Source organism: Pavona decussata, unplaced genomic scaffold, assembly GCF_977016875.1.
Source record: "Pavona decussata unplaced genomic scaffold, jaPavDecu1.1 SCAFFOLD_1345, whole genome shotgun sequence".
NCBI lineage: Eukaryota > Metazoa > Cnidaria > Anthozoa > Scleractinia > Agariciidae > Pavona > Pavona decussata.
This window is the reverse complement of record NW_028146020.1, coordinates 1-14,669: the sequence shown is the minus strand read 5'-3', so window position 1 is coordinate 14,669 and position 14,669 is coordinate 1. Positions and strand designations below refer to the sequence as shown.

Sequence of the window (14,669 nt, the reverse complement as noted above, 5' to 3'; positions counted from 1 at the left end):
GGATCTTTTCGATATGGAGACAACTGTTTAACTTGCAACTACATAACAGACGGACGTACTTGCTACACATTTCATTCTACCGGCGAAACTAGACATATTACTCATCATATAGACTGTAACTCTAAAAACGTTATTTACATGGTACACTGCAACCGCTGCCACAAACAATACATAGGAGAAACAAAACGACGACTTAAAGACCGTTTTAACGAACACCGTAGACCAGTCGACAAACAAACAAACAGTTCCAAACCCACCACAGTTTCAGAACATTTTCTTTGTAACAACCATAACGCTTCTGACATGCTACTAATTCCTCTCGAACTCATCAAATCTAATCGTGACAGTGTACGCAAAGCTAGAGAGGCATACCTCATCGACAGGGGTCAAACTATTGAACCCTTAGGTCTTAATAGGAGAGATGAGACATAAACATTTTTCCCGTCTTTCATCTTCCTAAGTTATGTAATTAACTCATTGTTACGTATTTTGTTTTCGTCTACCACGTTGTAACGTTAGCTTATACCTATTTACCAGTTGTATTTTCAAATTTCAAATTGTAACGTTTTTGTTTATGTAACTTTAGCCTTTTTTCAGGTATCTATTGCAACTGTTTAAAATTGTAACGTATCTTGCCACAGGGTCAGTCTCAAACATACCCTGAAGAAGAAAGGCCGTGCCTTTCGAAATATTGGAAAATATACTTCCCTGACCGTGAAATCAGCCTTGCTCTTTTTTTAGATTATTTGCTTTACATTAATTTATGCATTAAAATATGTCCTCCCCTGGTAGGGATGTATTGTTCTGATTGTCTTCAACAAAAGCCGCCCAATCAAAATCTATTATTCGGGCACATATCACGAGAGAGGGGACCCACTCATCCCTTTCTGTGTGACGTCAAATTATCATTTGATTTATTCATTAAACCTTGATTAAATTCTACCCTCTCCCAGAAGGGATTTATTGTTCTGATTGTCTTGAACAAAAACAGCCCAATCAAAATATATTATCGACGCGTATATCACGAGGGAGGGGACCCACTTATCTCTACCTGTGTCACGTCAAAGCAAGTCATCATTTCGAAAAGTTGTTTTTGTTCAATGGCCACATGTATGGATTTAAGACTCTGATCTGCCGTTTTCAGAGAGAAAACAAACCTTTTTCAAGCAGTAAATCGAAATAATAACTTCTAGGTAGTACTCGACAGTATAAACGGTGGAAATTGGGAGAGTTCACAGCAAAGAAACTCCGCTTTAAAGAACACATCGAATAATCAACGCGAAGGATTAGAGCTAGAGGAGGCCATACCAGTTCAGCGGGGTCATGACGTTATTGCATAGTTATTTCTGGTATGATTCCTAGTAACACAACGATAAGTATCACGCAATATATCTGAATAAAACCATTCAGACAATTATTTCAATTGCCAAGGGAGGATAGTTTTTAAATATCTGCGAAACATACAATGGGGAATAATTGGGGCTACATTAAGCATTCCGTGTAATGCCATTAGAGGGGCATCTTGTTTTACTCAAGAAACGATCCCTTAACAAGCTTAGTCAATATAAAATGCCATCTAATCTTTGCAAGCTTATGTGCACTCTGGAGAGATGATGTACGGTGTTTGGAGCGAAAAATCAATTATGTTATTGCCATGCTATGAAAACAATCTCGGTGTAAGGTTACGTTATGATGGTGCAAACAATCTGGGTACAAGGTTACGTTGAACTGGCGCAATCTACGTTGATAAAGACGGCGAATAGCAAGTTAAGCGTTTAGTTAGATGGTAACAATTGCAGTTAGCGATTGGCGTTGAGTTCGAAACGTTTTCATTAGTCGTATTTAGAGATCCTTTTCGAGGAGGACAACAATTACTGCTTGAGGTAACTGCTTTAACGTAGACTCTGCTTGGTTGATATAGCTTGTAATAGCGGTATTCTGTACGAAATGACAAATAGGCGAAAAGTGTACAGCAGATCTCGGTTTCTTCAGATTTAACGTTCACTCGTGTGATTCACGGCAAGGTTGTGGTTTGTAATTTATCTCAACTGGCATTACTTGAAAGAGCGTCGATTTTTTTTATATACTTCTGAGTTAAGACTGCGTTTAAGACTTCACCACTGATTTTTTGGCTGACAAAGTTTCAACATCCTTCATCGTTTTGGACCATTTTATTCTCTGCGGTTTAAATTTGCTAGTGAAGCAATTTCCATTATTTAAACTTTTCGTATAATCAATTTGTAACTGATGTTGGGTTCGAAAAGTATTCAGTAGTCGTATTGAGAAAGAAACTTTTCAAGAAGAACGTCAATTGCTGAAGCTGTTTCATTGATGTATTAAATAATTACAAGCTTGTGGATAAATACTAGCTTATAATAAATTAATAACGATGTTTTAGTCTACGAAATCACAAATAGGCGAAATGTCACCTCCTATAGGTTAATTTAGGGTTAACGTTTACGTCTGTGATTCGCAACAATTGAGATTGTGGTTTGTAATTTATCTTAAAAGGCGACGATTAAGGAAGCTGTTATTCTTATACTTTTGTAATATATATATTTAGGCTAACCTAAAAGCGGAGCTCCACAATAATTATTTTATCATTGCATTCTATTATTCTTATGCGCGCTTGAGCATTTCTGTATCAAACCCATGCACTACAAATAATTTTACTTCAAGACAACACACAAAATAATATTCTTTGCAAAATCTCAGCCTTAATTTGGGTTTATTGTTAAAACATTCTTAAAATTTCGCAAATCTCAGCTTCGGTATTCTTATAAAATAGATTGTTATAGAAAGAAAAACAGTGTATATACACCACTATCACACTTTCCTTATTCCACAAACGGCAAGAAAGCAATATTATGCAATTGTATTATTATTATTATTATTATTATTATTATTATTATTATTACTATTTTAAAAAGGGGATGTACTCCACCATTATGATTGTCAACAGAGCACTGTATAATAGAAATAAACTAAAATAATAACTTTGGGTTCCCAGTCCCCCATGGCATTTTTAAAGATCTTTTTTTTGACCTTGCCACGTATTAGCCGCTCATGAAGGCGGGGGTATCATGAAGGCACCAACTTCACTCATTGTTGCTGGGCTGATACACACCAACTAAGGTTGAGTTCCATTGACTGGATTTCGGGACAAGAATAAGCGGAATAGGTAATAAATTTCTCTTTTCAAGTAAATTTAGGAACACATGCCTGCAAATTTTTGCTGACTCATGATAATTTAAGAGCGATTTTGTAATCCAGTAATTCCAAAAACCTCTTATGAAGGATTTCTTGACATCAATGTGCAATATATGCACTGTATTCCTATTCCAGAATAGGGTCAATCAAATGCACCCTAAGTTTAGAAGATTTAATTGTAACTACTTTATATTTACTGAACGGTTCCAATCTTAATTTTATACTGCCTGAAATTGAAAACAGCTATACAGGAAATATCATTAGTGACAGCAAAAGCAATACATACCACAATAAAAGAACTTAACCCTTTTTGTTTCCTAGAGGACTTTTAAAAATCCTAGCTATGAATTCTTGCATCTCAGTGGTATGCGGTTGTTACATACACAAATTATAACAGAAATAGATGCTACAAAACAAAACAAAAAATGCACGAGCATGTGCTTGTCTTCAGTAAATGCCACTTTTGTCATTGGAATTGAACTACTACTACTACTACTACTACTACTACTACTGATGATGATGATGATGATGATGATGATATTCCAATCAAAATTGATATTTACAAGTTAAATTTAGAAAAAAGAACTGATAAAACCTATTTACAATTCATTTTGATTAAAGAGACTATTTCCAAGCACATTTTTTTTAATAATAATAATAATAATAATAATAATAATAATAATAATAATAATAATAAATTTGAAAAATTAAAGTCGTTCATATGACCAATTTGCATTCCACTAATCACAGACTAAAATTTTGATGAAATAAAAACAATTGTTAAAAAGATCCTAGAATACGAATTCACAAGCTCACGCCGTCATTCACTTTCTTAAATGAGCGGACACATGCTTGGCTAGCGTTTAAGCAGCAGGTAATAATAACAATAATAAATAACAGTAGTTATTTGTATTGTGGAAATTTCATAAAATAGAAAATAGCTACAAGAATTGATAAAAATCCTAAGATTAAAAAATGTTATATAAAAAGATAAATGCCTACAAAATACTAAGCTATAATAAAAATGCTATATGAAAACGATATGATTTTAAATTTGTCAAGACATCAACAGTATTGGCACTTCTGATATCAAATGGCAGTGCATATCAGAGCTAAAGTGCAAATAAGAATTATCATCCACAATAATAGTGCTTGAGCATCCCAGAGCGATTATTGCATCTACCACTCAACTTTCGTAGATCTAGTAACACCATCAACATGTGACATTATTACAAGCCGCCATCTGCTCAGGGTAAACTGAACTCTGAGCTGGCACCTGCCGGCAATTAATTGGTGGCTACCATCTGCTCACACCACATACATTTTAAGGGAGCTGGCATCTGCCACTTAACTGTCATACATCTAGTCACACCATCAATGTCACATTATTGCCAGCTGCCATCTGCTCAGGTTAAACCACTGAGCTGGCATCTGCCACCAATGAATTGGTGGCTGCCATCTGCCATATGTTCACCCTTCAATAACTTTTCTGCAGTCCAATCAATCGATGTGTGGGTGTCAGTGATTTGACCATGGCAGCTAAGTGACACTGCTCCACTTTGGGTACCAAGTCAGCCATGATACCATTTTCATTAAGGATGTCTGGTTTTGGGTCTTCTTTGTTGTTCCTCTAACTTTGGTCTTGATTCTTACACTTCTCCTAAGACATGATAGCTTGTTGGAATCTACCAGTACTAATGTCTGCACTACACTTCATTCATATTTGTTATGCATGACCACTAAGGTCCTCAGTCACACAGACTGATTACAGCATAACGGCCCTGATATTTGTTATGCATGGCCACTAAGGCCGCTCAGCCACACAGGCTGATTACAGCATAACGACCCTTATATTTGTTATGCATGACCACTAAGGTCCTCATTCACACAGGCTGATTACAGCATAACGGCCCTCATATTGTTATGCATGACCACTAAGGTCGCTCAGCCACACAGGCTGATTACAGCATAACGGCCCTCATACTTTTTATGCATGACCACTAAGGTCACTCAACCACCCAGGCTGATTACAGCATGACGGCCCTCATATTTGTTATGCATGACCACTAAGGTCCTCAGTCACACAGGCTGATTACAGCATAACAGACCTCCCAATAAGAGGTCCTTCACCACACAGGCAGATTACAGGATAGGCATTATGCTTACATAAGTGATGTGGGCTCAATTGTACTTCAGTACTCTACTCAACAATGATTAATTGGGGGATAGCATGACTACAGCATACAAAACAGTAGTTCAAAAGTAGCTCAACGACGATCTTGCGACTGAGCCCACTCTACCATTCTGAGAAAGGTTTCCTCCGAATATGCTGCTATTAAATCTTCCCTCTGCTTACATTGATTTGCTAATACACGCAGTCGTTCCATTTCCACTGCTCTAGCACGGGTAGTTGGAGTGTCCACAGGCTTGAACCTGTCCTCATTTATCAGGAAATCTTCATGAAATGCAAAATCAGGATCTGCACCTTCTCCACCCGCTGATTTTGCTCGTGACAGCGCAACAAATAAAGCTCCTGGGTTCTTAGCTTCAAAGTCGTGCTTTCCAGGGTGGATCACAACATACCTGAATGCTTCTCCATCACCCACAGTCATCCCTTGGCACTTGTGGATTGTTGTTCCCCATGCCAGTCTCAATGGAACTTGAAGGCGCTTGCATCGGCATGCACAGTCAGTGGACCGACTTACAGGAACTATTGGCACAACGGTCGGATCTTCGTTGATGTAAGGTGGACCCTTGTATCCTGGAAAACGCACAAACACGACATCAGGTAAAGGGCTGGGATCATTGGTTGGTCTGGCACCATCTTTGTATAGAAGGTCCACTACTGTGCCAACCGCTCCATTGTACAAACCCCATGAAGCCTTTAAGTTGGCTACCAGCATGACTTTGCTGTCACGGCAAAGATACAGTAGTGGTATCAGCCCTCGTGCCTTACTACTGTCAGCCTTCTGTGCATGCCTGCCATTGTCAATTGCCTTGATCCTTGCTACTGGGTGGTTTGGCTTTCTGTTACACTCGAGTAGCTTAGTTTTGTTGCGCTCCCATTCCAGGCGATGTGTTGGAAATACGTACAGACCTTGTTCATCCATCCTTCCCAGAAGTTCTGTACGGTGTGTTAAACGGAGATTGTGCCACTGAAACTGCTGTAGCCAATGGATTTGCTGGCGTGTGGTATGATAAGTCCTGGAGGACATCAACACACCTCTCAGCTGTTGTTCAGATTCAGTTTGCCTCACAATCTCAGTAAGCTCCACAGCACTATCAAATGTTGTCCATACCAAGCGACCATGGTTAGATGGAGCACTGCGACAATCTTGAATGTAGACAGGGGTGTCACATACAGGAGGTAGCTGAACATCATCTCCCATAAGTACTACTACAGGAATACCCCCCCCACCCCCCATAGCTCGTCTACATTGGCTCCTCTGTTCAGTGCATAACGTGCGTGATGTTCCATCCAGCCCATTGTGGTTCGGCCAAACATCGACCGCTCGTCCCCAACCAGAACTTTCAAATTCTCACAGCTTTTCTGAATTCTCTCTAGCACTGGACCTGCAGGTACCGTCAGCTCGTTGCAAGACCTTCCCCCCGTTGGGATTCGTAAGAAACTGTGAACTGTACTGCCTTGAACGAGATAGGCAGCACTCCCTGTTGGGGTCATCACCTCTATTGCGTCATTTGTTCCAAACACTTGCCGCACTAACCTCTGAAGGCACTTGATAACATATGACTTTCCAGTTCCAGCAGTTCCGGATACAACAAGCCGCAAAGGATGGTAATTTCGTCGGTTTTCAACAAAGTTGTAGAGAGTGTGCAACACCAGACTCACTATGGCTCTCTGATTGTCATTTAGGGAGAACGGAGACACCTGCGGCAATTCAAGGCCTGCAGTTTCCTTTGTTTTGGCTGCGATGCAGAGGTGACTCTTGCAAAGGGTTAAACGTGAAAGCGACGCTCGTTAAGCGGTATGTGTACAGCGATCGATAATGTAAACATTATAATTTCATGTTTTCAGATGTTTTGTAAGTCCCAGCTGCATGCAATGCTGCACAGGTTTCGTTTTATTTAATACACGGCTTCCTACAAGGTATTACTGAAATAAATTTTAAGTATAGATTAGAAGGATGTGTTTTTTTGTGTCTTTTAGAGTCGAGGAGTACATTGCAAGTGGCAGGGACAAATTTATAGTTGACCCAGATCCAAACCAAATTTATACTAAACGTTAACGCAAGGCTAGGGAATGTTCTGTTTCGCTTCCTGGTCCTTCTTCTCAGAATGACGCGGCTCCCCGAATTAAATACCCAACTACTGGCTGGGGGAAAGCTCTAGAGAAATTGCCACTGTTCACAAAGGCAGAAATGAAAAAACATGTAGAAAATTCTGGTCAAAGAATTGGAAATGCTGAACACCACTCCGTCCCAACAAGCCTTAAACGTGCAAAAACATTTCTCCAAGATGAATATTTGAAAGAAATTGAAGCAGCTGATGATCAAGATTATTTCTATTTTAAATGCAAATGCTATCACAGCTACAAGAAACATGAAGCACCTCACACAATACAGGTAGCCCTTTGCATCATATCTGGCCAAGTGATCGATGCCACTTGTACATGTGCTGCGGGTAAAGTGGGTTATTGTAATCACACATTAGCCCTCATGTTAAAAATTTGCAAATATTCATTGTTTGGAAGCAAAACAACTGAAGACCTCCAGGATGAATGTGATGAAAATCCATCTTTAGCATGCACCTCAAAGTTACAAAGTTGGCACAAGAGAGGTCGGGGTGATTCAATCCATCCACAACCTGTTATGGATGTCATAGTCACAAAAGTTAAGCCTGATGATGAGAAGTCTGCCAAAGGCATTAGATGCCAGCTTTATGAGGCCCGCAAAATACCCCAACACAACATTGAAGCAGAAGAAAAATTTAAAAGAGCTATAGCTTCAATTAATCCCAAAATGGGAATTGGTACTCTTCTCTCAAATCCAGTCAGTGAAATGGTTCATACAAAGTTTGGTAGCAGTCCTGTGGGCTCTACAAACAGCTATCAGTTGTCGTATACGGAGGCCAACTTTCGGGTGAATATCAATATCAATAGTGTTCCCAGACATCCTAATTCAAATGTAGACATAGCTAGCTACCCACGTTTTCCCCTGAAAGACTCTATACCTAGAGCCTACCCAGACACTGTTTCCAGGGAAGAGAGAACATTTTTAACTTCACTAGAAGTAGATGAAAACCAAATCAATGATATTGAATTGGAAACAAGAGATCAGGCAAGCTGTGAAAAATGGAAGGAACATAGGAAGTTCAGATTCACAGCCTCAAGGTTTCATTTGATATCAAGGAGGCAACGAAATCATGAATCTTTTGCTAAGGACTTGATGAATCCAAAGGAGTTCACTAGTAGGCACACTTCTCATGGGAAAAGATATGAAGGAACTGCTATTCATGAATATCAAAAGTTCATGAATGCAAGAAAAACACCAGTAGTAGTGCTCAAGTGTGGGCTTGTAATTTCAAACCAAATGCCAGTGCTTGCAGCCACCCCTGATGGGAAAGTTGTTGACTTTGGGTGCAGTCAACCTTTTGGAATCTTGGAAGTTAAGTGTCCATCAACAAAATCTGCTGTCACCCCACTGGAAGCTTGTTCTGATCCCAAATTTTTCTGTAGACGAGTAGGTGATCAATGTTGTTTGAAAACTGAGCATGAATATTATGCTCAAGTTCAAGGCCAGTTAGCAATAACTGGTGTTGCTTGGTGTGATTTTATTGTCTATACGTTCAAAGGGATGTCAATTGAAAGAATAACATTTGATCAGCAGTTTTGGGACAATTTGAGTCAGAAACTTGAGGCATATTATTTCCAGCATTTCATTTCTTTTGCTGCTTCAGAGTACAGAACCCTACAGCGTGGATCAAGTCCTACAAGGTCTTAAGTGCTAATAGTGTGGACTAATTACCCACCTTTATATTGCTATTATTGATTATTAAGTCACGCTAGTCATAAGTGAAGGCCTTAACACTGACTAAATGAAATTGGCCATGTTGTGTAACAGCATTTTCATTTTTATTAACTTAGGGATTTATCATACAATTGTGTACAATGCTATGAGATAAAGGGAGGCATGGTAGCCTAACAGTTAGCACCTCAGACTCTTGAGCAGGTCATTGGTTCAATCCTGTCCTCTTACCTCATGAGATAATAGGGTCTTGAAGATTACACAAATGTGCACATACAGTCCACATCTGGTTAGCTATATCAATTAGACTTAAAGGAATTACACTTTCCCAGATGCGAAAGTTCTTGATTTTGTTGATTGCCCTCTCAACATGAATTCTTAAAGATGCAATTTCTTGGGTTTTCACCACATCTGAAGCAGGCATCGGGGCAGAGCTACCCAAAAATGGGGGAATGTTCAATGAAACATCAACTGGAAGAAGATCCTGGATAGTAAAACCTTTGTCAGCCATGACAGAATCATTGGCATCAAAAGGAAGGTCCAGAAATCCACTTCTCATTGTTATTTCCCTGTCAGATATACTGCCAGTGTACAGTTCACTTATAAATGTAATGTGTCCAGCAGGTGAAATGCCAATCAGTCCTTTAAGTGTTGTGTGGTTCTTGTAGGAGCTAAACAGCTCACTGTTTAGGAGAAAACTGCTTGGCATTTGGCACTTGAGTTCAGTACAATCTATAATGACTCTTGTATGTGGGTACTTGCTCTTGAAGTCATGAGGCATGTAATCATCTACCACTTTTCGGGATGGCCATATGTTCAACGGTCCAAACTTTAAATACATAAAATTTATCCCCGAAATTATAATTCTGCTGACAGTTGGTTGAGAAATGTTAAATAACTGCCCTAAATGGCGTTCAGCGAAGCCCTGCCTTAGCCTACACATTACCAGGAAAAACTCCTCTTTAGCAGGTAATGTTCTGGGCCTGCCTGGCCCAACACCAAGTTCGGGTTCCCTTTCATAATACTCAGGATCAACGTCCTTGGGAACAGAACGCCAAAATCTGATATTTTCTGCATTTTCACCCGAATTCAAGAAGGTGAATGTTGCCATGAAAACGTCATACGATGGAAATCCTGTATAAAATGCAATATCCTCTTCAGAAATAAAGTTATTCAATGTAAACATTCTGTTTTCCAAGTTTTGACACTTCTCCGAAAGTTTGAATGCGTGATTCCTAAGTTTCTCCACCTCAGCTTCGAGTTTTATTTTACTTGCCCTAGTTTCCTCGAGCAACTTTTCTGTTTCAGCCAGCTTTCTCTGGAGATCTTGGTAAGATAGCTGGTTGCTACCCACGTTGCTACTGTCAACATTGATAGGGCTATCTGACCTTTCCTCGCAAGTCGCCGCTACCGAGTCATTTTCTACGGAAAAGTGAAATCGTTCGCTGCATTTACATTCATACTCACAGTTTCTGAGGACGGACCTGAAACAGCACTCATGTTAAGCGATGTCCTAGCTTTGACAGCACGAATCTTTTCGGGATTTGAAGGGGAAGCTCTGATCTTTAGCGCCGGTCTCTTTCGAGGTGAACTCCTTTTCCATGCAAAAACGGAAGGAACTGCCCCGTCAACATAACTCAGTCGTCCAATGCCTAAACTCTTTTTGAGGTGTTCTCGTTTAGAATGTAGACTAGAAATACGTGACTCGCAAAACCTCGCGAAGCTGGGGCTGGGTGGAAAGCCCTCTTTCGTGTTGTAGCATCAAATGAGGAGATTAAAAGGTTTCTGAACATAGCAACTATTTTGATGAGCATGGTCTTTTCGTAGTTTTGCGGTTAAAAATCTATTTCTGACGCGATGAAATGTACAACGGGCGTGCAGCGCTGTCGTGTTCGATGAATTTATTTCCCACGGAAAATTATTTTACCGCGGCCACAAAACGTGTAATTTCTTCAATGCAATCTTTCACAAAAAAACATTTCTAAAAGAAAGGGAAAAGATTCTGGAGAGATAGTTCTGTATCCAGTGAATATTGATAAACATTGCAGTTGAAATTTGATCATGCACGCATATTTTTTCCGATGTATGCAAATTTTTTTCAGACGACGCCAGACAGTCTGACGTCATTCATACTTTGTTTTTCACCGTTGCTAGGCAACATTGCAGACACTTTCAACTAAATATATAAATATATTTTTCGCGCGGCTTAGCTCCACTCGGGCCGGCTCGGCCCGACGAATTTATTACCCTCGCTTCGCGAGGAATAACGCACTTTTGTAGCATTTGTGATGGGGCAGTCAGTCGGGGGCGGGCGAAATAGCGCGAAGAAAGTTTTCAAGAACGGGCGAAGGAGCCCCTGGGTACCGAGTCTCACCGGACCATTTCCAAACGGCTTCGTGAATCCCGGCTCCCGATTGGGCAGAAAAAAACCTTTGTATTATTCTGCCCAATTGGCGAGCAGCAACTCTCGAATCACTTTCGTGTGTTCTTACACGGCGATTGTTGTCCCGCCATACTTGTCTGGTTCGTTCACTAAGGTTATGCGTGCGAGGGAAACTTTCAGTTTGACTTTTCTAACCGGAGATGAAAGGACTAATGATGACTTGGGAAATCGTTGCAGTTGCTAGTAGCAAAAACCTTTCCAATTTCCACCGAGAAAATTGTTTTTCTGACCGATCACAAGATGCCGTAAGTAATAGTTTATACGAAGGTGGGAAGTGATCATATCGATCGATGCTTGAAGCTCACATTTTTTAATGTATAGCTTCTTTAACTCATTCTTACTTACCTTTCGATTTGTTAATTTTCTGTGTAAACAGCATTTGCACGGGCTTATCAAACTGAAACTTTCCCGCACGGCGTGCATTATTTTGGTGCACGAGCCAGACAAATATGCCGGGCGGCCAATGCGCGCATGCATTCGCACGGGTAAAGTATAAAAGCCTTACACTTAAGTTGCATGGTACACGTGAGGTAGTGTGTCAGAAGTGTCCATTCGTGTATGTTTGTATTCAACTCATAATGAATACCTCTGGAAATTTCTGTGGTACATGTGGTTGTGAGTTTTTGGATAAAAAAAGAAAGAGGAATATAACTGGCGAATTTGCCAAGATTTTCCAAGCTGTATTCAATGAAAATGTGAGTGAAAATGATGCTCTGCCTCGTGCAGTTTGTGATCGCTGCAAATACCAAATTGAAAAGGCATGGCGACAGTCTGAAGAAGCCAAAGAATACTTGTCAGTGTTAAAAAGAAAACACCCAGTGTCTCCTTTGTCATCAAGTTGTGGTGATGAACAAACAGTGACTCGCATAGAACGTAAGAAGAAGGGTCAGAGACTTGTGTTTGAATCCAGCTGCCCTAAACAAATGCCGGTAACAGCTGGTACATGTTCGACCAAAGAAAGTGTTCCTCTGTATATTCTACCCAGTTTATCAACACCATCTGCACCAGTGGTTTCTGCCTGTGTCAGTGAAGTGTCATCAACTTTACCTCTGGTCAGAAAAATGCACAATGTTGCAACGCAGACTGCAAAATCAAACTGTCAGTGCCACCCAAGTACTAAAAAGGATACATGTGTAAAGGTAAGCAGCCAACATGATAAATACGAAGACAGTATCTGCAAGAGCTTAATTCCCCACCCATGGGCACTTAACTAGATCTTTTGTAGAAAAGTCACAAAAATATAGAGGTTTTGTTCTTACTTGAAAAAGAAAATTAACACTTCTAACAAATACCTGTAGTACATTTATTTTTACTTTGGTCCACTTGTTTTGTCCTTGTCTTTTGTTTTCAACACTGGCTTTCCACGCCTTCACTTTCTTGTTGTAGCCAAGCGCTACTTCTGCAATCTTTCTATTTGTTACAGCTCTACAAACAGTCATTCCAAGCTTCTGTAGTCTGGAGAAACCCTGTTGTATATATATTATTATAAACAAGTCAATGTATACTTCAGCTTGAAAGGTAACATTGTCTCCAAAAACAACTGATGAGTTTACTTTGAATTCATGAATCAAGAATTTGCTGCAGCATCTCAAAAAAACCAATAAAACAAAAACTTCAAAAAGCAATCTGTGTTTAATCCTTTCAGGAGGTATCAGTGGTAAACCCCCCCACCCCCCTATCTTAGACCAAACTTGAGGCCTGCAGGACTGAGGTAATGTGTTACTTTGTTTTGGCCAGAAAGCAGTCCCCCCACCTCACCTTTAGGTATCCATTCACCAGCTTAGTCTTACAACAACAACACTCATATAAACTTAAGTGAACGCTACTTCACCTTTTTCCGTGTCCGCCCTAAAAATAGTGAAAGGCCAACAAGGTGTTGCACGGCAGATAACCTTGAATTTCGTCCCTTGAGCAGTATTGCACCAGCCGAACCAATTATGGGCTTCAGCAGCTGCTTCCTCTTTAGGTTCCTGGAAATTGTGGGGGGCATTGCTATAGTCTTAAGGATTTTGTAAAAGGTAGGGGCTTCCGTCTTCCATTCCTTGAGTACTGCATTCCACTGAAAGTGTTTGAGGTCTCTGACAGCTGTTTTCTTTAGCAATGATTTCTTCTCCAGCTTGCAACACTTCTTGTTGATTTGGAGGCAGATACGATGAATGAATGAATTTCTCAGCTTCTTGGTTTTGAAAGCTGCTGAGGTGATTCCTGAATTAGGTCGTCTTAAGCAAAGGGCAATCCCCAGACTGTTTAGACCTTTAGGCAATTCCCTTGACACAGTTTTGGATTTGAAGTGTACAATTACCTTCAGTTGATTAGAAAACAATAATATAATTATAATAAGTGAACTGATTATTCAGACAACAGAATTAATTTTTCTTTATGAGGCATCTTTTATTTATCCAAAAAATAAACCACACAGATAAAACGATACAAGCCCTGATCTTCAAAGTGATAGTTGATTCCAGCATGATAGTCAAGGCCTTTATCAAAGTTTTAAGTAACTCAATAATATATTAAGGTACTTTTGAGGTACTCTATTAAGACAGCAGGGGTCCTGATTTATTACCAGCTGCAACTCAACTAAAGGGTATTGCAAAACACACCACCCAATACCCTGTGGTTACCAAAGGACAAATCCAGACAGATACCTGCCTGACCCCTCTGAGCTTAAGCGTTTGGGGGCTTCATGCACCTCGTACTACAGCATTCATTACATGTAAGCACTTTTTTATTGGTACAAAACCAGTGGACCAAAGTAAAAATAAATGTACTACAGGTATTTGTTAGAAGTGTTAATTTTCTTTTTCAAGTAAGAACAAAACCTCTATATTTTTGTGACTTTTCTACAAAAGATCTAGTTAAGTGCCCATGGGTGGGGAATTAAGCTCTTGCAGATACTGTCTTCGTATTTATCATGTTGGCTGCTTACCTTTACACATGTACCCTTTTTAGTACTTGGGTGGCACTGACAGTTTGATTTTGCAGTCTGCGTTGCAACATTGTGCATTTTTCTGACCAGAGGTAAAGTTGAT

The 14,669-nt window shown here is 39.8% G+C and overlaps 1 protein-coding gene and 2 pseudogenes across 1 annotated transcript; 1 reads left to right on the top strand and 2 right to left on the bottom strand.

Moving 5' to 3' along the window:
* Window positions 1-5,477: 5,477 nt before the first annotated feature.
* LOC146448145 (ATP-dependent DNA helicase PIF6-like) lies at window positions 5,478-7,132 on the bottom strand (annotated as a pseudogene).
* Window positions 7,133-7,134: 2 nt separating this feature from the next.
* LOC146448144 (uncharacterized) lies at window positions 7,135-9,170 on the top strand (annotated as a pseudogene).
* A 256-nt stretch (window positions 9,171-9,426) lies between these two features.
* LOC146448143 (uncharacterized) lies at window positions 9,427-12,016 on the bottom strand. Its single transcript, XM_085102697.1, has 3 exons — window positions 11,983-12,016; window positions 9,633-10,616; window positions 9,427-9,488 (listed from the first exon to the last, which is right to left on the bottom strand). The coding sequence occupies exons 1-3, from the start codon at window positions 12,014-12,016 to the stop codon at window positions 9,427-9,429; spliced, it is 1,080 nt and encodes a 359-aa protein (XP_084958823.1).
* Window positions 12,017-14,669: the final 2,653 nt, after the last annotated feature.

Bases quoted from the DNA above. Each gene is read 5' to 3' on its own strand.
- LOC146448143 (XM_085102697.1), bottom strand. From the start codon at position 12,016: ATGCTGTTTACACAGAAAATTAACAAATCGAAAG. The intron at 10,617-11,982 runs GTAAGTAAGAAT...ACTTTTCCGTAG, and splicing joins GAAAATTAACAAATCGAAAG to AAAATGACTCGGTAGCGGCG. The intron at 9,489-9,632 runs GTAGCTCTGCCC...TAATTGATATAG, and splicing joins GAACATTCCCCCATTTTTGG to CTAACCAGATGTGGACTGTA.